The 22,853-nt window shown below is 45.5% G+C and overlaps 1 protein-coding gene across 1 annotated transcript in view; it reads right to left on the bottom strand.

Moving 5' to 3' along the window:
• Dora (zinc finger SWIM domain-containing dorado) overlaps positions 1-22,853 on the bottom strand; it is a 211,028-nt gene that overhangs the window by 3,761 nt on the left and 184,414 nt on the right. The window contains exon 25 of the mRNA XM_050196305.3: positions 16,743-16,920. Within this exon, the coding sequence (XP_050052262.1) occupies positions 16,743-16,920 (178 nt within the window). The remainder of the gene's footprint in view (positions 1-16,742; positions 16,921-22,853) is intronic.

Raw genomic sequence — 22,853 nt, 5'->3', positions numbered from 1 at the left:
GTATACGTACTTCACCCAAACAATTGCTGCGGCCTTTGGGTACATGCAAATAAAGCACTGGCAATGCTCTTTGTGAGAACCTTCTTTGGAAAGTATGTCAAGTAAACATTTCAGAAATCAATAGTGGCATATGTAGAACTCACCACACCTTGAGCAAAAGATGCCAAGGCATCCCTACAGAATGCAAAAGCCACCAAAAGTCTCTGCATTTAGGGACATGACATTACAGTTGGTAACACTAGTGCACACCCAGAAGTAGTATCAGTAAAAACGACGAGCTCAATAAATGAAATGTCAACCAAAGGAGCCAACCATCACTACCGATATTCAGGAAATGCTAACAACACAGTCTATCTGTGATATATTGAATTCGAAGGGGATTACGAAATAGCTTCATATATGGATAACTTGAAATATAAACTATGCTTATCTGAAGCTTATCTGAAAGGCACTTCTTGGACAGTCTCCCGAGATGAAGAAAAGCGGTAATTTACGCATTTGTTTCTGCAATGCCACGACAAATGCACAAGAGTTAACTTGTTTTTTTTTTTGCAGATGAATATCACAAGTAACTCGCATTGTGGAATGTTCTTTGATAAACTGATTGCAACGCTAACACTAAAAGCCCATATTGCCTGCCTGTGAGAAAGTGGTGTGCCTTGCATGCATGGATGTGCTTGTTGCACATTTGTATTCAGAAAAAGGTAGAAATGAATGAAGCACGGAAGCAAACCAGCCCATAAGGACCGTGCCGCCATCAGCGTACCTGTACTGCGAATCGCATGTAAATGAGCCAAGCCACGTATCCATTACAATATGCCATTTAAATGGTTAAACGTCCTACGTTGGGAATGAATCAGCCAGGCAGGTGCTTTTATATTCGAAAGTAGCTTTTAGCCTGTAGAACACCACATTTTGTTCCCACTGGCACGTCCTTGCGAGTATGAATTAAACGTGTTCGGTGTGGACCGTGGGCCTACGAATCGCACAGAGAGTCGTGTGTGCCCCTCCGTGATATCCTTTTTCTGAAGGATGGATGTATCATATGGTGGTTTTGTTAAATGCAAGTTGTCATGTAAAAATCTGTCCAAGTGGAAGTCGGGATCAGATTCTGTTTGGCCGCTCACGGAACCCTAAAATGCCATTCACGGAAACAAATAAAACCCGGCCGTGCAGACATCTATTGTTTGGCCATCCCATGTCTGGAGTCTGGCATCAGTCTGGGAGCCCTTTTGCATTCTTGAAACAGCGTGGTGGCCGCAGGTAGTATGCTTCACCGCATTACGCGGCTCTGTTGCGGTGAAGCTTACTTTAGAAAGCAAATTTTTCATTATAATGGGGGAAAAAAAAAAAAGCTTGCAGGCACGAGCATCCACACTGTGACAGACGAACCTTTCTCATTTCTGCTGCTGCCTTTCATATTCAATATGATAGCATCTGCCAAAACTGTCGTTTTGTTGGCATAAATATTTCCGATGAAGCGATCGTGGTTCTGTAAGGACAAGCACACTTGCAGGGGTGCAGCATTTGATATATCGAATGTAGCAGTGAACAGGAATTCGGTGTACACGGTGGTCCTTTATGAAAGGGAACATGTGAGCGCGTGGCTTGTGCTCTGTGGAGGTAGAGTTACCATATATGGAGCATATACGGTAACTCTAGAGCACACATGCCGAAGCTGTTATGGTGCGGCATGGCGTAGGAATTAGCGTTTGTATCAAAATGGCACAACTGGCACAGGAGTCCCACCCCTGACTGAGGGTAATCAAGAAGAGCGAAGCTAATTAAAATTATTTTGTGAAATTATTAGACTACAAGGTTAAATCAATAGAGCCTAATCAAGAATATTTAAGAGTACCTTGAGACCAGCTAGATATATTTAAGTAATCTTAATTATTAATTATTCAATCAAATACAATTATACAAATAATTAAGTCTACATGATTAATTAATGAAACAATGCGGTTTAGTTACCTAAGGTAAAGTTTGACCTGGTGCACTTGTCTCTCCTAAACCTCTCTGAATCAGGTGAGGTTTATTCATGCTATGCGGGAAGTGGGGAGCTAGAGCTGCATACTGCAAAAAAGTATGCAAAAACTCTACTGGAGTTGTCTAAATATGCATAAGCCTGCCCCCAAATTTAAGTTGCCCACCCCCAAATTTTAAGTTGGCCCAGCCTCAAATTTAAGTTCGCCCACTCCTACTATAGACTTCCCCATGCATTTTCTATGGACCCTACGTATCCCTATGGGTATTCTCTCTAATAATTTTTTTTTTAATTGTTCCTCATTGCTTATAAAGCCACCAATCATCTACATTTACACTATTACAATGATCAGGGTGTCTGCCAAGTTGACATTTCCAAATTCCTCGAGTTCTTCAGGTTTTCCCCGAGTGCCTTTGCAAGATTCCCTGAGTGACACACAGCTTTGTTTTATGAGAAGACAGGCTGACACCATGTTGCCTGATGCTTTCACTCTCTAGTAAGCATGTTAAAAAAAGAGAAACGCCTTAACACAGTTTGGATAATAAGGAGTAGTGTTTATTTTATTCAAAACAGAAGGGAGGGGTTAGTAAAATGCACAGCGAATAAAATATCTTCGAAAAAATGGTAAAACCCATTGCAAATCAAGTCAAACATTTTCAAATACGAATAAAGAGAGATGCATACAGAAGCTTTTTTGAATATGAGCTATTTCTATCAACTGATAGCAAGCTCATTGGTATGAGGCCCAAACTTTGTCACAAGTGAGCTCTCAGCAGCTGGAAAATCAACCTCAACTGTCCTGACATACTCTCAGCTCACGCACACGTCAGTGCTGTGTTTCACTGCTCTAAAGAGCTTATTTTGGTTTGGGTGAGGGACACCTGCATTTCGGCGTCAGCCAGCACTGTTTTTTTTTACCTCAAGCTCCTTCAAAGAAGCGGCGGCACACTTCCTTTCCCGTTCATTCCTCAATGTGTCGGTCCTTTCTGTTCTTGTACTCCTGCCACTGTGCGTACGCCCTGCGGACCATCTGAAGCATCCGTTTGGTCAGTTGTACTGTCAACGTCAGATTTTTCGGACTCCCTAGGGGCCGCGAAAACGTTGGAAAAATCGGGCAGTACGAATAAATGAATGCATGTCTTTTACTGTCTCAAATCGCCACAGGCACATCTGAAAAAGCTCTGAAGGCCTGCCACTACACATATCGGTGCTCGTACTATGACAAAAGACGGCGGGCGCACGCATGTATAATTAAGGAATACATACTGCGCCCTGTGATAATTGCCCCTTTGCCATGCTTGTTAAGCTTTGCTGCACTACTTCGCATATGCTTCACCGTGTAACATTTCTGTACTGAGGCGAAGCTGACTTTCGTGAACCGGCCTTATGCAACGCGCCGTGCTCTCAGAGCTTCGAAGTCAATTGTAAGGATTAGAAAGGTGGAGTTGATGTCATTGCTGACAGCAGTGAATTCTTGCAATGAAAAACATGGCACCGAACGCGAAGAAGCTTAACAACGAACGTCGAAGCAGCTAGGCATAGCGTTGCCGTGGTGGTGGCTACGCCTCGAACCCGCATGCGAGAGCGCCGGTTCAAGGCGGTGAAAGTTTTAGTTTAGTGTAACAGACTATTGATTGTTTTAGTTTAGCATGCGCTATACCATTGCATACGCGATAAGATAGTGGGTCATCAATGCGCATGCGCAGAACGCTAAACGACCCATAGAATATAGCATACGCTAAGCAGCACATGTTTATTACAGTTTTAGTTGGCCTGCGAGATCTTGTGATCTTAGAGACCATATCCCATTGTAGTGGCTATCTCCCAACTTCACCTATGGGTGGTGCTGACATCTCGAAGGTTGCTTTCGTTAGGCTTCGAGTCGTTCGAAATGAGAAGCGATCTCGAAAACTCCACAAGGTTATCCATAAAACTCTGTCGCCGAAGTGGCTTGAGACTAAGCGAAAGCCGTTTAACCAGTCATTTGCTATGAATGAAGTGAATTTTACAAAAATGACAAATTCAATTCGAAGTGGGCAGCCGGGACTGTCGCCACGTTTTATGCAAACCACACAAAGATGATAACACTAAATCTAAGAAATAGCGCGCTTACGCTATACGCTATGGGTCATTTAGCGTTCTGCACATGCGCAGTGACGACCTGCCATTTTATAGTGTACTCAGTAGTATAGCGTACGCTCAACTTAAACTGTCTATTTAGCGTTACCATCTTCAACCCTTTCGCTGTCACTGACGTACCGGTACGTCATCGCGCTTCCCCCCCACGGTGTTACTGACGTACCGGTACGTTCTCTATCGTGCGTTCAAAATTTCGCGCCTGAGCGCAAAAACAGGCGCTCCTAGATTGGCCACGCCATCTGTTGACTCTTTCTACAAGTTCGTATATTCGCTCCGACCTGTGTTAACCCATGTATTGAAGAGTACGGTGCGACTGCCACTCCCCACTTTCTCTTTGCTGAGTGGCGCGGTGGCTCCGCGTTTGCTGGATCATGCGTCGCGCGCGTGTGGTTATGGGTTCAAGGGTTGTTCTGCCTTCTCCGCGGGTTTGAAGGTTTTTATTTTTATTCTGTTGGTGTGCCTGCTACGGCGCGTCAAGTTCAGGCGCACGTGCCGTTGCCTCTCCAAAAGGGGTGACTCGATTGCTGCTTTCGCTCTCTCGCCGCACCCTCGCTTCCGACTTGCAGCAGTAAACGTAAAGCCCTTCGAACTTTGTTTAGCCTTTTTTCATCTCCCTCTGTCTTCTTGCTCACGCAACGTCCCATTTCTCTCCGTTGCGCGGGCGACTGAAAGCGCATCCTCCCTGCGCGCGGTTACTTTCGGATGGCTCGGCGCGCGGGACCTTCGTCTGCTCATGGGAGCGGTGGCTGAATTCCGATTCAGAATACGAGCCGAGCTCGGATTCGGACTCGGACAAAGTCGCTTGAGACGAAGAGGGTTCCGCATCGTCAGATTCGGATGTTGAACAGATTTTATAGTCAGGCTGATGATGATGATGATGCTTACTAACAACAGCTGCAGAACACTGAAATGTGCATATTGCATTGACTATGTTATTTGTATACCAATCATAATCAAAAATAAATTGCTATGTTCATTCCCTGTTATGCTCGTTCCCTGAAACCAAGCCGACACTGGGGGTGCGTCACGGCCAGAAACGTCCGACAGCGAAAGGGTTAAGTGATTTATGTAGCTTGCGTAAGACATGGCGGTGGCCCCAGCCACCCACTTCTAATGAATTTGGCATTGTTTTTTTTCCAAAATTCACTTAGTTTGTAGCAAATAACCGCATAAACGGGCTTTGCTTAGTCTCAGGCTGCTTTGACAGCAGAGTATTGTGGATAATCTTGAAGAGTTCTTGAGGTTGGTTCTTGTTTCCATGTGTCCAAGCCTAATGAGAGAAACTTCCGAGACGCCCCTGCCACCTAACGGTAAAGTTGGGAGATAGGCGTGATGACATCCTATGGCCTCTAAGATAAGGAAATTTTGAAAACTATGCTGGAAAGCTTGTACTGCTTGTACTATTTCGCCACAGATCGGTGGTCATAGAAAGTACAAATACAACGTGCTCCTGGCTTCCGTTGCACTGCCTCTTGCACTTTCTGGACGCACACACAGATAGAATCAATAAGGTGCACTATGTATGAGAAATTCAAAGCGTAATTCAATAGTGTCCCGCACGTAAACTACGCTATCACACTATACTAAAACTAACTTTCTGTAAAATTTGGTTGTGGAACGGTAAAACTATTTCCCTTAACCCCGCTTTTGAGCTAACATTAAACAAAAACTGTCTAATCAAAATGGTGGCGGTAATGGCTTTGATTAATGCCATTTCGGACCAGCGGTCACGGCAAAAAGTTCGGAAAATGGGATGGCAGAGAGTTCTTGCGTCTAAAATTTCAGACGTTCTTGTACATTGACTCTACGGGGTACATGGTGGTGCCGCGAAGACATCGGAATTATCGGACATGTCCCAAAAATTGGTCGTTGTCTGTACATTGACAACTCTTCCAGCCGATGACATGGCATCAAAGACGATTCGTTAAGATTCCTCTGTTACTCAAGCCAGCATTAGCACGACTTTTGTTCCCTTTCAATAAAATTGCAGCTAATTTTCCCTGATAGAAGCACAAATTCCCTTAGTTTCCCTGAGTATTTCCAGACTATTTAATATCCCTGAGAATTCCTGTTTTTCCATTTGGTAGACACCCTGAATGAATAAATGGCATAGCTTCGCACATTTCGGATTTTTGTGCAGATACAAGGCATTACACTCCTCGCGTGGCGTACAGATCTTGCTGGCGTACTCGCCAGAGAATGCTTATGCATTAAAATATGCTGGGAGTGCCTATTAACTAGCAGGCATATGTTGGCACTTCCATGTTTCTAGTGCGCTACCATACCAAGTGCAGTTTGCTAGCCGCAGACGCTGCGCTGCAAGACCCTGCCCGTTGCACAACCATCTCGCGTGGGAGGGAGTCCAGCAGTCAATTGCCTATCAACCATGCCTGGTTATTCTGGCCACCAATAGAAGACGCTACAAGCGGACGTGCTTCCCCTTGCTGCCTGTTGCTGGCACTCTACGCAGCCTCCAAAGAGCACAGGCCACGTGCTTCTGTGTTCCCTTTCACAAAGGTCAATCCTGTATATACAGCAAAGTATATTTACACATGGTAGTGAAGGTGCCATAGACACCCATATATCTTGCAATGGCGGCTTGTGAAGGCATGGCAGTGCCATCTACATTTCGCGGGGCCAACTACTCGGTGGAAAAGAAAAATACAGTTTGCCCTTGGAGACTTGCTACGCTAAGTCGTCTATTGTGCCAGCTAACATCACATCGCATATACAAACCACAGAGCAGTACAAATGAAGTGCAAGTTAGAATATTCGCCGTAACATCGCGCCACAATGTAACCTGGATACATCCATTTGTATATATAGACCTCATTCTATAATGGCACGCATTACACTAGTGAGCCTTAAAAGTTTTGCATGAATTCATAGGAATGGGTTCGCCCAGATTTTGAACTAAGTACCACACGCATGCGTCCGTAGTACCAACACACATCTGTTATTTTGGTGTTAAGATAAAGTGAACATTACATTGAAATAATTCACAACAACCACACTTAATTCTTCACTGACACAGCATGCATGCCACCTGTAGTTTTTTTATATCACTGAAGACATACAAAAACTTCATAGTTAGTGAAAAGGCAATTACAAAACAAAGTTACTGACCAAATCTTATAAAGTTATACCACATATATTGCCATTACTTTCTATGGCTACGCATAAGAGAGTTTTGAAGACATTACAGTGCTGAATACAGTGATACAATCTCTGCATATCTCAGCACGCATTGCCATGAGCCATGGAGGAAGGAAAAATATAGGAGGGAGCATTACGTCATGCAGCCAGCTTTGGAAAGCGAACGCTTCGTTAAGCCACAGTGGTGGCCCAACACGTGACCTCGTGCATCGAAATCACGTAGCAAGAATTGAAATTTGCTGAGGTGTTTGGCTTCCAGTAGCTATGCCAGCAGTTTTTATTCAGTGCGCGCTTGTTCAGCTGCCCTGCCATAACTCTGCCTGCAGAGCGGGAACACTGAAACCAACCGCTGTAGGGGTTGAGGGACGGACTTCGGGATGAAAAACAAACTTGGGGGATTTATTTTACATTACATACAGAGAGGTGAGAGTCAAGTAACAGTAGTACAGTCATAACGGGCCGGCAGCAACTCGGACGCTGCGGCCCGCGGCAAGAAGTTCGAGAGAGGTGAATCAGGGAATGCTCTGGTCTCTGGAATGCTTCTTTTAAACCCTTCGAGGACTGGAAGTCGCGTCATGTTCGGCCAATGGGAGAGTCCGCTCCGATGACGCCACCTTCGGCCAATGGTACGCACCCGTGCGGTGAGGTCACACCCGGCGGCTCCCCGCAGTCTTGCCTTGTTGTGGTGCAATGCTCTCTTCAAAGGCGGAGAAGGGGCGCGATTGGGCTCCATTGTCCGAGGCTCACCTGCTCCCGGTGGTACGGCCCCGCTGAGGTGGCAAATGCCCTCTTCAAAGGCGACCGGTGCGACGCTGCCAGGCCGTCCCGGAACATCGCAGCCGTCATGTTTCGGGACCCACTTTCCTTGCAACAATGCCGGGTGATCCCTTCGTTTTCTGGAAAACTCAAGCATTGAATAGCTACCGCGGCGCGTACGAACTTGTTGGCACGTGAACTTGTTGGCTCGAGCGATCCTCTGGAATGTGCTGCGATTCGATGTGGTCCGGGGGAACTCTAAGTAGGCGCAGGAAACAGCTCCATATCTAACACCGCGTACTTTGACATACAATCACGTGCTGGGCCACCACTAGCCCAGCAGATTTCGGCTTGGATCGTGTTGCTGTATGCTCCCTCCTCTTTCTTCCTCCCTCTAAGCCATGAGCAAACTTAAGCAAGCCTGCACAGTTTAGTACTCATAATTATTCGTGGATTGAAGAAAACAGTCAGTGACTTCACATTCTTAAAATTCTAATTACACGGTCTGTACTATTTCAAATGTTTCCATTTGTGACGTATTGGATGCATAATTTTCATGAACGAGTGTTTTGCCTCGCGAGATGCAGTCGCGCTTCAATCGCACGACTGTAATTGATGTCGCTGCTCATTGGTTTCAAACTGCATTTTAGCCTTGCCTTTGCGACCATGTGAATTGACCTTGCACATAGTATGGTGCTATACTTTTATACATGAATAGAATTTCCAAGGGGATGTTAGAACAGTTTGATTTAGGCAGTAGTTCAATAGAAAGTTTTAAAATCGGGGCCCCAAATATTTGGGGCTCCAAAGAGCTTTGCGGGTATTAGTGTTAGGGCATGCAGGAGTGAAGAGTTTAGAACAGGGCTCTGCGTTTACGAATAGCGTCTTCCGTTTGCAGCACTACTACGGCGTCAAAGAAAAGCGATTATAAATAAATAAAATACACCATCCTTATGACAACAAGAGTAATTTTGACATTCGTGTTTCCATGTTTAATTACAATTTAGAGGTTATTCTATTAGCAGTGAGCAATTAGTTACGCTAAGTTTTGAGTAACCAAGTTCACGTGGCTTCACCAGCCAAGTTAAGCCATGTTAGGCCTACAAGCTATGAAATCGGCCATCGAATTCGGAATCAGTGGCATCTAATGAATCAATCTTCATAACACACGCTAGTTGAGAGAAAACGATAACTGCAGTCACTTCTCCTAGCTCGCGAACTTCCAGCATTACTATGAATCGAACCCAGTTTGGTGCTAGGTTAGAGCTGTCCCTTCGATTGGTGCCGCCATGTTTGTTGATGCAAAGTTCTGGGGCTCCCGCTAAATCAGTGAAATAGGGTGCCCGACGTAAACCCTAAATGCACACTGGGTCTCGCGCATGCACAGCGGCTTCGACGCTATTTCTTTGGGGCCCCAAACGTTTGGGACCCCTATTCTATAACTCTCTAATATGTTGGAGTATGATACATCTGTGATCGACTGTACATGTGTTTGGCTACCTTTTCTTTGTACAGTTGCTGACTGATTTTCCGGACTCCAAAAATTCGGACATGCTCGATTATCCAGTCTGCTTCGTGGCACCACCATTCCCCCTTGGACCATAATGTATAACAACTGCCGAAAGTTCAGACACCTTGCAACCTCTCGTCTGATTTTTCAGACACTCCTTGAGCCGACTCGATCGAGAACACCGTGCACAGACTCTGAGCGGTGCATGGTTTGACTTGCTGAATGCCATTTTGTTTTGAACGGAGCCTCCTTGCTGCCCCACGAAGTGGCGCTACTGCAAATCCCCGCTCATCATCATCGTTTCTGCCTGGTTTGATAAGAGTGGCTCTACAGCAGTTCCGGTTTCAGCTTAGTAAGCCGTGTCAAGACAATCCAGCAGCTGATTTGTTTCTTCACGCACGATGCTGCGCGTAAGTCACGTTTTTCGTTTGCGTGACTGGTGTCGGCATGGTGGTGTTTGCTTTGTGGGCTGTGTCGAGGTTCCGGTGATCCAACGCGGAATACGGAAACATCGCGTCAAGCGTCTAATGGCGCCGACAGTGCCTGCGCAGAATGCGCTGGGGAATGCCGGCAAGCGGGTGCCGGCAGGCCTAAGATTTGTCGCCTTTCGATGTGCTCCCTACTGAAGCAGAAAATGTTCTGCCGAGACCTGCGCAGTGGTTGCATTGCGATTCCGGACACCGTCTCATTTGACAGTTTCACAGGTGCTGACACTGGTGTACTGACATGCGCAGAACTCGACGACGGCGAGATCATTCGTCAGGTTTCTGCTGCACCGCCGGACGATGACTCTGAGTCGGAAGATGACGCACCAGGTGCTATGCTGCCGTTGCATGCGGAGCGTGTACCAGCAGTGACTGTGCTTTCAGCCGCCTATAGTGACCATACGACCCTCTACGAGATTCAGGCTTATCTGATTGCGCGTAAACGGAACAGCGTGCAACGGCGCATTCACAATTTCTTCAAGCCTACTGCCAAGCCCGAATAAGTGCGTGGAAATAAAGGATTTCATTTTTTTTTCTTAATCTGCTTTTTCGGACACCTGTTTATTCGGACATTTCCGCAGTCCCCGTGAGGTCCGAATAAACGGTCGGCGACTGTATTGGTGCAACGAAGGTGAAAAGAGCTACTTTTGTGCTAACATAACTTCAAGCTTTTCCTGTGTTCTTACACACAGCATCCCTTTTAGTTCACTAGAATCCTTAGATAAAAGTATAACCAAGAAGCTTAAATCATTTGCTAAGGAAAGGGAATGCTATAAAATGTACTTCACCATGGTGCTGGCACGTACCCCTAGAACCAATTGTATACAGTCGTCGACTGATTTTCCGGACTCCAAAAATTCGGACATGCTCGATTATTCAGTCTGCTTCGCGGCACCGCCATTCTCCCCATAGACCATAATGTATAACAACTGCCGAAAGTTCGGACACCTTGCAACCTCTCATCTGATTTTTCGGACACTCCTTGAGCCAACTCGATCGAGAGCACCATTCCCCGACTATGACCGGTGGATGGTTCGACTTGCTGAACGCCATTTTTGTCTTGAACAGAGCCTCCTTGTTGCCCCACGAAGTGGCGCTAGTGCAAATCCCCGCTCATCATCATCGTTTCTGCCTGGTTTGATAGAGTGGCTCTACAGCAGTTCCGGTTTCAGCTTAGTAAGCCATGTCAAGGCAATCCAGCAGCTGATTTGTTTCTTTGTGCACGACGCTGCGAGTAGGCCACGTTCTTCGTTTGTGCGACTGGTGTCAGCATGGTGGTGTTGGCTTTGTGTGCTGTGTCGAGGTTCCGGTGATCCAACGCGGCATACGGAAACATCGCATCAAGTGTCTAATGGTGCCGACAGTGCCCGCGCAGACTGCGCTGGGGAATGCCGGCAAGCGGGTGCCGGGAGGCCTAGGATTTGTCGCCTTCCGATGTGCTCCCTACCGACGCGGAAAATGTTCTGCCAAGACTTGCGCAGTGGTTGCATTGCGATTCCGGACACCGTCTCATTTGACAGTTTCACAGGTGCTGACACTGGTGTACTGACATGTGCAGAACTCGACGATGGCGAGATCATTCGTCAGGTTTCTGCTGCATCGCCGAACGATGACCAAGTCGGAAGATGACGCACCATGTGCTACGCTGCCGTCGCATGCGGAGCGTGTACCAGCAGTGACTGTGCTTTCAGCCGCCTATAGTGACCGTACGACCCTCTCCGAGGTTCAGGCTTATCTGATTGCGCGTAAACAGAACAGCGTGCAGCGGCGCATTCACGATTTCTTCAAGCCTACTGCCAAGCCCGAATAAGTGCGTGAAAATAAAGAATTTGATTTTTTCCCCCCTTAATCTCCTTTTTCGGACACCTGTTTATTCGGACATTTTCGCAGTCCCCGTGAGGTCCGAATAAACGGTCGGCGACTGTAATGGCGAGCAAAATTTTGAATGCTTCATGATGCACTGCTTAATTTTTTTCATTATATGCATGTGCCATGCTGCAAACACGGCAGCTGTGAACAAAGTTGCCATCATATCACGACTTGCCACCAAACCCCAACTTCAGTAGTTGACTTGATGAAGCTGTGTTGGTTAGGCCTTGTGACCTAGGAAGTACAGCTGTAACAAAAATTTGCTGACGGCTGGTGAAGTAGCTTGCGACAAGTCATCGTAGGAAGCTCAGCATCGATAAGTTTGTGCCCATAGACCTCCTCAGTGATCAAGAGTGAGATGTAAATATAAGGTAAATATAGCCGTAGTGGTGGAGTTCCAGACAAAAGTGGCCAACTCCTGTGTCTGAAAAATTGGCTGTCGACAATCAGTGTGCGAATACTCAAAACTTCAAATAATTGATCGATTCAAATCGGACATTATTCAATTCAATTTGAAACACTTGTACTATTAGAAATATTCGAACCCACAACAACTTGAAGTTCTTGAAGTCAGCTTCGCCGCAATATAGTCGTCTTATGCGGCAAAGCATACAAATCTTTTGCAGTGAAGCATATTTGCCGTGCAGTGAAGCATATTAAAAATAAAGCGAGGCGCTGTCACGGGGCCCCTGCTGGTGCTTATGGCTACCCGACGCTATTAGGTGCCACGCAATTCGGAAGCGCGGCATCATGTGCTGTGGCATCGGTGTATACTGTGCTGCCTCTTCACGCACTTAGACAAAACCAGCTGCCAGATGGAAACTTCTCTATTTGTGCTACTAATCTTGCTAGCTGCCTAAAAACAATTTCCAAACTACAAATAGTACCAAACGGAAAGCTTGGCAATGTTTTTATACCCTCGCTCTTAAGTAGTTGAGTACCACACCAGGATGCTTCAATGGCAAACTGGATTAGAAACCTGGCTTTAGAAACACAAAAAATTTCAATGTCAAGGAACCTGGATGTTTTAAATCAACAAAAGCTTCTGAAGAGGCTCCTTCCATGTCAGCACTGAGAAAAGATTTGATAAGCTCATCAACAAGCAGCGATTTTCACTTCCACAAGCATGGGTTAAAAGTAGGGGTGTGCGAATCCCAAATAGTAGATTTCGAATTGTATAATAATAATAATAATAATAATAATGAAAAGCCAAATATTGAATCAAATAATGAATATAAGAAAAATTTCACAATATTTATTGCTTAGAAATTGAGCAAGAATATACCGTGCTCCACATGCTCAGGAGCCTCCTAGCATAGCATAACAAGAATGTTGCAACCTATCAGCAACTTAGGTACACAGAAATCAAGATATACTGTGCAATCTACTCTTATTAAAGGGAACATGAAATTAGTATGCCAGCACTGATTACACCTCAGTTCTAGTCTATCAAGGTCTGGAATATGTTTTTAATAAATATAATTTCTATTGAATAGCATCAAGTTTTTTCCCCCCTCTGAAACTAATAAATTACTGACGTTCTACTGTACTGAATACCAACGAGGTTCTCAGTTCAATAGTGGACCTGTGTTTTGAAGTAATCTTTTATTTATTGCACAGAAAGTTTTTCTTTTCAGTTTTTCTCCAAAATACAAAAGGGCTATGCCAACTTTACAGCAGGTAGGTTATTGTAAGGCCAATCTGTGCAACATATGAAAGGACCGCGCATCACGTGACTTGATCACTGCATCTCAGGCGCCATCCATGTCACTTTATTGTTGGGCTTGGCTTGATTTGCATCTGTCCACCTGTCACCCCCCGTGCCCCCCTTCCTCCCTGTTCATCCGTCACCCATTGCCTCTTACTATTGTTTGCGAGGCAGTTTTTCGGCTTTCCATAGCTGCTGTAAATAGATCTGTACTGATTTGACACCAAACCGTAACTTTAGTTGTCAACGACCGATGAAGCACCATCGATTAGGCCTAATGGCCAAGGCAGTGTGGCCGTGACGAAAATTCATTGCTGGCCGATTAGGTAATAGGTTGCAAGATGTCGCAGAATGCTTTCCGCTAATATGTTTGTACGAGTGGCTCATCAGTGATCGATGGCTGTTGAAGTGATGTGAAGTTTGTCACCGAGTATCCAACAGGACCTGCATGCCTAAGCATTTAATTGGCTTGGTCTTCGCACTTTACGAAACATGCATTGCTTTTGCTGTCTTTCCTTCTGTTCGCATAGTGTGATCGTTTCAAATGGTCCTGTTGACCCGGACAAACCTTTTACTGATAGAGGCGACCCCTGGCCGACATGGTCCTATTCTGCAAATTGCGGCATTTGCGCACTGTGTGCATGCAATCCCCACACTGAGCCCACCGTCGGGGAGCGCTCACAGTGACAAAATGTGCTACTGCGTCAGCCGGGGAGGCCCATCTGCGGTGCGCTTGGCACTCCTTTTGTGCCAAAAACGTCAAAACAGTACAATGCTCACATGGGCAAACATAAAGAGTCTCTACACTAAATACAGTGGAACCCCGTTCATACGTTTTTCACCTGACTGGGGAAAAAAAACGTAACAGCCGGGAAAACGCAACAGTGAGGAAAGCTCCGAAAATGAATGAAAAAAGTGCAGCTTCAACTATAGACAATTTATTTCCACAGAGTGCGCTTAGGACTTAAAGAAGTCTAGAATGGTGGCTTGCCGTTTCTTTTGCTCGCCAGAAATCACCAGACGTTTCTCAATAGCCTGGAAGGCCGCATTGCTGTCAGCGTCGCTGTGAGGTGCGACGTACCTGCGGAGGAGGTCCAGAGCCGCGACGGCTTCTCCAAAGCTAGGATTTGGCAACTCCCCGGCATCATGCAGCTTGTGCTCCTCGTCGTCACCGCGCCACGGCAATGGCAACGGACGAAGGAATATCCGCGGGAAATTTTGCCCTCTTTGGCGTAATCATGCTAACGTGCTAACGATTGTTTAGTATTGCTGCGGAGCGCGCGTGTCCGAGCAGCCCAGTTGCGCATGGCGCGGCTTCGCAAAAAATGTAAACAAGACAGGAGAGCTGGCCCGATAGGCAGAGCAATGCCATGAGCAACGCCAACTTGCGGCTTCACTTTAGCTTCACAAAGAGTGACGTCAGGGCCTCTCCCGAGTATCCTTCCTCCGTGAGTCGACCCGTCCAAAAACCATGCGGTGACCGTAATCACAGTGATGATAGTGAGAGCATTTTTCACGAATGGCCACTTAGTGGCGGCTTCTCAAACTGGCGTGCGGCTTCTTGCAGCCAGTTCCATAGCCAAGCCCGGCCAAAACTCGTCAAAAGCCAAAATGGCGGTTAGAGCGCGTTGCCTACTTTAGCCCAGGCGAGTTCGGGGTGCTAAGTTGCGACGTATCATACGGGAACGTTTTCACAGCTACTATGTAACAGCGGGTTTCCTTATACATTGGATCCTGTGGAAGCTACGCCGGGACCGGATGAAAACGATGTAGCAGCCGGGAAAACGCAGCAGTGAGGAACGTAACAGCGGGGTTCTACTGTATATTGAATGTTAAAGAAATTGAATAGAAGATATTTTCAAAGCAAAACTAATTATTTGAATGTTCACTATTTGATTTGATTCAGTGATATTTAATTATTTCCACACCCCTAGTTAAAGATATATAGATGATAAAATTTTGGGCCAGAAAGAAGATCCATGTGAGCGGTGAGAGGTAAGCACAGTGCCAACTGTTGGCTTGGCTAGCGAAGAGGTACCTGCCAATGCAAGACAGTGTGTCCAGTCAGCAGCTCTTTTCAGTGTCTGACGGGGGGGAGGGGGAGGGGAAATATCATCGTGTATATGCTTATAATGAACATCAAATATGACTTCGTTATAACGAGGTTCAAATGCAGAAAGAGTATGGCAAAGTTCTGAAGAGGGCACAAAAATGAAAGGTTTTGGTACATAAGATTAACACAACAAGTGAACAGCTTTTGTTTATCCTCAACCGTATGTGAATTCAGCAGTCAACTGATGCTCTAAAAAAAATGACCATCTCTGTCTTTGTAAAATCTCGGAAGCGGTTTGCGAGTGATAAGGTCTGCTACCATGCCATGCAATGAGGATCCTGTAGCATGACTGGCATTCAAAGTCGGGAGAATGAGGAGCACTGTCCTCCTCAAATTTCTGGGAGCTAGGGCAAATAAAAGTTCTGTGGGGCTAGTAGCACAAAGACACTTTAGTCATCCTATGATCATCCTTGCAGTGGCTTTGAATCTTCTGATAAGAGACTATACAAAAGTGCAAGAAACAAATTTCCGAAAACTGTCCCATAGACCAACACCAGTCAATCTGGTAATTCAGGCACAGATAACATTTCTTTTGTAACTACTTTCCAGTTAACTGCGCCTGTGTCTCAGCACCTTCTATTATTTTTTCCACTTGGGCTGACTGGTGCGCATGTGTGACGTATCTGCTAGTCTCAAGGTGGTAAGCTGTGCAGAAAATATCAGACCCTCAAGAAAGAGAGGTGGTCACATATATATGTGCAAAGATAGATGCCTGCATAAAGCAAAAGCACTTGACTGTGAGATGAGCCAATAGTTTTGTCCTTAATAGTTTTGCCGAAGTGAACATGAAGGAAGAATGACAAAAATTAAAAATAAAGAATCAGTTGCAACATGAGATGAGCCAATAGTTTTGCCCTTAATAGTTTCACAAAAGTGCACATTAGGGAAGAAAGGAAAAAAACAAAAACAAAGATCAGCTGCGACAAAAAGTACAGAACCGCCACACATACCATGTCACTACTGCATATAAGTGAAAACATTAAGAAAAGCAGCCTGATAAACCAGTGTCAATCACTCACATTTGCTGGCACTTCTGGATGAGTGGTGTGAGGACATGAGATCGGATTGGCATAGACAGTGATGCCGAGCCAGAGCGCGATAAGTGATGGGCCGTGTCCGTGACAATATCATACAAGATGAAGGGGCTGGCTACGCTGTTTACTGTACAGATGCAAAACTCTTGCAAATAGGAGGTACCTGCACAGAAAAACCACCAAGCACACATACAGCCAAGTTAAGAGGCTGGAGTTGACAAGGGCTGAACACAGTCAAATAAAAGCCATAAAACAGTGACCTGTGTCTATCTGACCATAGATCCACATGCATATGATATGAAATTAACTTCATATGGCTTAAAAGACTTTTACTTTGTCACAGCAGTGCAGCACAAAAGTAAGGATCAGAAAGCAACACAAACGGTAATTATTTACCTCAACTTTAAACATAGATTAGTTTTTTAACACTTCTAATCACTGTCAATATGCAACCCCAATAACCATCAATCAAGTTGCTCATCAAACAAGAACATGACGGAAAAAACCTCAGTGAACAAGCCGATGATAAAAATCTCAGTAACCTTAACAAATACGAAAAATTTTATTTACAGGAAATGTGCCCATATTAACTTTCAGGTAAAAGTTGCAGGCGGTACTAGCTTATAGGTTTACAGTAGCCAAATATATGGTGCTGCAAACAAGTCCCAAATGGTCGGTGCCATATATTTACACCGTCATTTGTATGTAAAAAAAAAGCGCCTATTTTTCAACTGTCTGTAGCCCGGCAACTGCTGCCATCCTGTGTGGATACAATAATTTTTTTCTTTGTACTTTCTTGGTTTTAATTGCAGGGCTCCCTTATGCCGCCGCGTCGTATATGCCGGTATTGTATATGGTAGTATTATATGGTGGCATCGTTTTTGTAGACCAGCACCCACCTGTGAACAGATGTAACCACACATCAAATGAATGAGCATCTAGCCATGACACTTTGAGAGATTAGAAACGAGATAGACATCGTTTGTGGGTGCAACAAATGGAAAAGCCAGTGAGATAAAACGTAAAGTGCCAAGTAACCGCACTTTTCATCTCGTTGCGTGAATCGTTGCGCTACGAGGCACCAGACGCCGATGCGAAGAATCTTGTACGCTGAGGCGACATCTGGCTTCTTACCGTGTTCGACTCGATTTATGATTTTGAGCTTCCCGGTGAAAGGCAAATTCTGTCGCTCCACACTAGCCATCACGGCAACACCGCAGGAGAAGGCCCACAAGGCACAAACACAATGACAAGAAATGCAGCAAGATAACTCGCACTTGCACGACGAGGGCCCAAGAGGCTCTGAATGCTCCAATTGGCTGTCTGAGCAAGTTCTGTGGGCGGAACAGGACCATTTTTTGCAGAGGATTGTCAATGACACACGGCACGGTCACAGTAGAGAGAGCGGGTGTATGGAGCCGCGCCACCGGGCTAAACCACTTTTGGGATGTGTTGGTGGGTTTTCCTGCCGCTGCGAGGGAAAGCCAACTTCTGGGGGCACTTTTGTGCCACTTGACATTCGATATATCGGGAGTTGCTGCTATTTTTGTTCGATGTAAGCGTAATTTTTGCTAAATATACTCATTGTAGCTATACCGTGCTCAGAAATTGTTCGATATACAGGATAGTTCGATTTAAACGGGTTCGATATAGTTCGGTTCGACTGTACCATAAATTGATCCTGCCCTTGATTGCCTGTATGGTGCCGCTTACTCCTCCTCTATTGACCTTCGATTTAACTATTGGCAGGCTGCTGTGGACTCAATGGACTGAGAGAAATCCGCTTTTGTAACCCCAATGGGCTTTACTAGTTCAAGGTCATGCTTTTCGGCATGTGTAATGCCCCAGCCACATTCAAGCGAATGGATTCTCTAGCTTCATGGGTTCAAGTGGTATACATGCTTGTGTTATTTAGACAAAGTGATTGTGTTTTTGCCTATGTTTAAAGGACCCCTCACCAGGCCTCATAGCGAATTTTGGCTACAAGCTGGAAGTTGTCACACGTCCTCTAGGGAGTGTTCTGCCCAAAAATTTTTCAAATCGGCTCATTAATAGCCCAGATAGAAATATTTCAGTGCCGCGAACCCATGATTTCAGCAGGCGGCCTCCACTGCCAAGCAAGACGCTCTCTCCAATCGCCCCGTCTAGCCTTCACAAGCGAAATTCCTTCCCCGCGTTCTCCCATACCGGACCTTGAGGATTGCGTGATGCATACGTCACAGGCCTCGCCTTAATTTTTTTTTTTTTTTCCGGTGCTACGCACTTCTGCTGATGGCGTAGCGCGCGAGCTGTTGTCTTGTTCGCACAGTGCACGATTTTGCGCGCTGTGCACAAGGAAACATGACTAGCGGTATAATTCAGTGCTACACGAATACAGAGGCAGAACAAGTGGATCGCAGAGCATGATCATACGCTGGAACACGGTAGAAAATGGCACATTTCAGTACCTGCGCACGTGACCGCATAACCGTGGGAACAAGCAGACGAAGCGGAAGTACATCTCTCTTGCTTTGGTGCAAATTAAAACAAAATAACACGGAGACATTCTGTTTGTGTGTTTGATTGTTTCTCTAAACTTGAATTCCTCAATTCAAGCCACAGATCACACAGATAACAGATGTTGTCTTGAATAATTTTCGAAGTTGCGTGTCACCACGAGCAACGTCACACTGCGGACACCAGTACGTAGGCGCAGGCACATGAGTACGTCATCCTCCGGCTTGGAGCGTGGTGGCCGCAAGGAGAAGGAAAACCGGCGTTCGGTTTGAAATTTCAGATCTTTCTACGGCGCGTAGCGATGTAATACTTTCCAGACACGATCATTATCACACAAATGTAAACTCTGCGCTTGTCAGCTCAAGATGGCCAGACCTGGTGAGGGGCCCTTTAAGGGAAATAACTGAGCACCTGGAATCCTCTCCCAGCGACTCTGAGCGCATGTTGACCCTGAAAGATGGTACCTTATATGGGTATAATGTGTACCCTGATGGTCTTGATCTTCTCCTAGTTATACCATCACACTTGAGCTCCACAGTTCTCCATGAGCTTCACGATGACCCAACCGCTGACCACCTTGGTATCACTTGCACACATGACTGTGTGCACCGTCACTTCTATTCGCCTGCAGTAGCCCACTAAGTGTGTCGTTATGTCAACGCCTGCGAGCTCTGTCAACGGCGAAAGAAACTGTCTACACTTCCTGCTGGGTATCTTCAGCCCACTGACGTCCCCACCTGACCCCTTCTTCCGTGTCAGTATGGACCTTCTCATACCCTTTTCTACGTAATATCGTAATAATATGCTCCAGGAAACAGATCGGTTGCCGTCGCTACTGATTACACGACACACTACACAATAACACGAGTGCTGGCGACAAGCTGTGCTACAGACATGGCGGACTTTCCCCTTCATGACGCAATTTTAGTACACAGTGCTCTACGTCAACTGCCGACTGACCGAAGCTACACCTTTCTGTCGAAAGTCATTGACAATTTCCTGTACTGCCGCTCCAAGCAGCACAGGATCACCACGCCATACCATCCCCAGGCAAACGGGCTTACCGAGTGCTTGAATCGGACCTTAACAGTATATGCTTTCCAAGTATGTGTTGGCTGAAATCCGTGATTGGGACATTGCACTGCCATACGTGATGTTCGCATACGATTGCCCCCGCCACAACACTGCTGGATACTCTTTCTTTTACCTTTCGTTTGGATGTGAACCAACTTTACTGTTGGACACATACCTTCTTTCCCCTGAAACTTCGACTAGTGAATATGCATGCGATGCCACTGCCTGGGCTTATTACGTGCGGCAGATTGCCTCTAGTAGACTTGCTGCTTCCCAAGACAATCATAAGCACCTTTACGACAAGCGATGCTGCTACAAGCGTTTTGCTCTAGGTGCCCCTGCGCTACTTTGGACCCCCTCCCGACGTGTGGGCCTTTCTGAAAAGCTTCTTCCTCGCTACACGGGCCCATGCCGTGCCTTTCGACAAGTGATTGACATCACGTACGCGATTGTGTCCACCAGTCCACAGCATCTTCTGTTCCATTGCCCACCGACGTTCGAGACTCAAGCATTATCACCCTTCCTCTGCTGTGGATCCTTGGTGGCGCCAGGCCGGCACATCTGCCACCAGGGGTCATGCTACGTGTTATTCGAAGATGATGATGTGGATATTGGATTTAGTGGGATGTACCCATAAGTGGTCGCTGGCTGCTTATAAGGACGACTACGTACCTTGCTTGATGTTGGCTGGTTTCCATGTTGGCCAGTGCTTGCTACTCCTTGTAAATACACCCGTGTAAATAGTTAACCTACTGAGCTTCCACGTAACAATATCAACAGAAAGCTACACATGTGCGACTGGTTCAGTCTGCCCATTAAGCTTTGGAAGCTAGTTTAAATTTATTTTTAAGCCCAAATAGCATAGACAGAAGTGCAGGTACTTTAAAAAAAATCTTTGCGCGGAGTTTTAGCTGAGGGATTTCCTAGAGACAGTTATTGCCAACCATCCAGAGACTGATGCAAAAATGATTGGGTAATTTGGTAGGCGTTTGCAAGACAGATTGTAATTAACCTGAGGTTACTTCCATTTGTCAGTCTTGTGAGTGCTGTTGTCAACAGGAGTATATCAAAGGCATATGGCTATGTTGCTGGCCATTAAGTCAGCCGATCAATAGCTTCAGCTTCATTCAGCATTGGTATCATGGATGCTTAGTGTGGCTGCACCTTGAACAATCATTGGAACTGCTTTGAAGACTTGGCAACAATTCTCAATTCCAATCATCCTTTATGTATCTTTGACAGCTAACCACAGTCTGGTAACCTACGTATTGCAGATGCACAAGAAGGCCATGGTTTGTAATGTCACAAGCTGCATATCAATATGGTAGTTGCCGAGAAACTTCTTGCTCACCGTCGAAGTCATGAATTTTGGATTCGGAAAATTAGTGTCTACATAGGTCGCCCATGTCAAGACCCTCTTGCTTGAGTATGAAATTATAGGAACTAATAGTAATAATGGAACTGCTACTTGCTTATAGTGTTGCTACAAAACTATTTTATTAGAATTAGTTTCAGCAAAAATTGTTCTCCAATTAAATTCAATTTTTTTAAAAATATTTAAAGCATTTAAATGTATTCTACAGCTGATGACAATATCTGGGCCAGTATAATAAAAGGATTCCTTTCACTTGATTCTATTCTTTTATTATCTATCATTCATGGCCAGCTGATCCTGGTGATAATGAGGGTGGAGTGCCACTCGGACCACAGACGAAATGCATATAGAAAGAGCACTAGAATAGAATCACTACATTGACCTTGCCCTAGTTACCAGTGCTGGTGGAGTTGGTGTTGCCAGTTGATATCCTGTCTTCATTATATTCACTTTGTGTTTTGTATCTTCTCTAGAACTGTTAACATAATTCATAATGACAATATCTTGCTCTAGGCTGCAGCTCATATAGACCAGATTTTTTATAGCCTCATAGTGCCAGTGTCAGCTGCACCCATACTCTCAATAGCAGCTGCTGCCTTCTGGCGAGGACTGTGTGATACAGGAGAAAGTGGCTGAACTTGTGCTGCTTGCTCAGATATTGTGTATTTAGACGTGCTCTTGCTGCATCTCCTGAGGTGTTTGCTTTAGACGTGTTCTTACTACATCTTCTGAGCAGGACGTGCAAAGGTTATTGGTCTGAACAACATTTTTTTTGTTGTTGGCTGCACCAACAACCAACAAACAGGGAAGCTGGTCTTGCAAAAGCCTTGGGATCAACATTTACGGAGACAAAAAGTTTGCGTTCGTGTGGAGTGCATTCACTGTGCCCACAAGGTTCCTGCGATGCCTGAAAAACAACACTACAGGATAGCGACTTTACATAGAAAAGACTTCGTGCCAAGCAAGCTTGCTCAGGTAGGTATTAGTATTTTTGTCGCAAACTATGTGATAGTGTGCGCCTTGCCTTCCTGCACTGCGGGCCTGCAATAAAAGCATAACGGTGCCCTTTAAGACCTTTTGGCGGTCTTTATTTTGGTCTGGTCACTTCACTTTCCGAACAGAAAGCCCCTGGAGGTCAACCCATGCACAAA

The sequence above is a fragment of the Dermacentor andersoni genome, chromosome 1 (genome assembly GCF_023375885.2).
Source record: "Dermacentor andersoni chromosome 1, qqDerAnde1_hic_scaffold, whole genome shotgun sequence".
Taxonomy (NCBI): domain Eukaryota; kingdom Metazoa; phylum Arthropoda; class Arachnida; order Ixodida; family Ixodidae; genus Dermacentor; species Dermacentor andersoni.
Note: the sequence above shows the minus strand (reverse complement) of the source record. Positions and strands in the feature narration are given on the sequence as shown.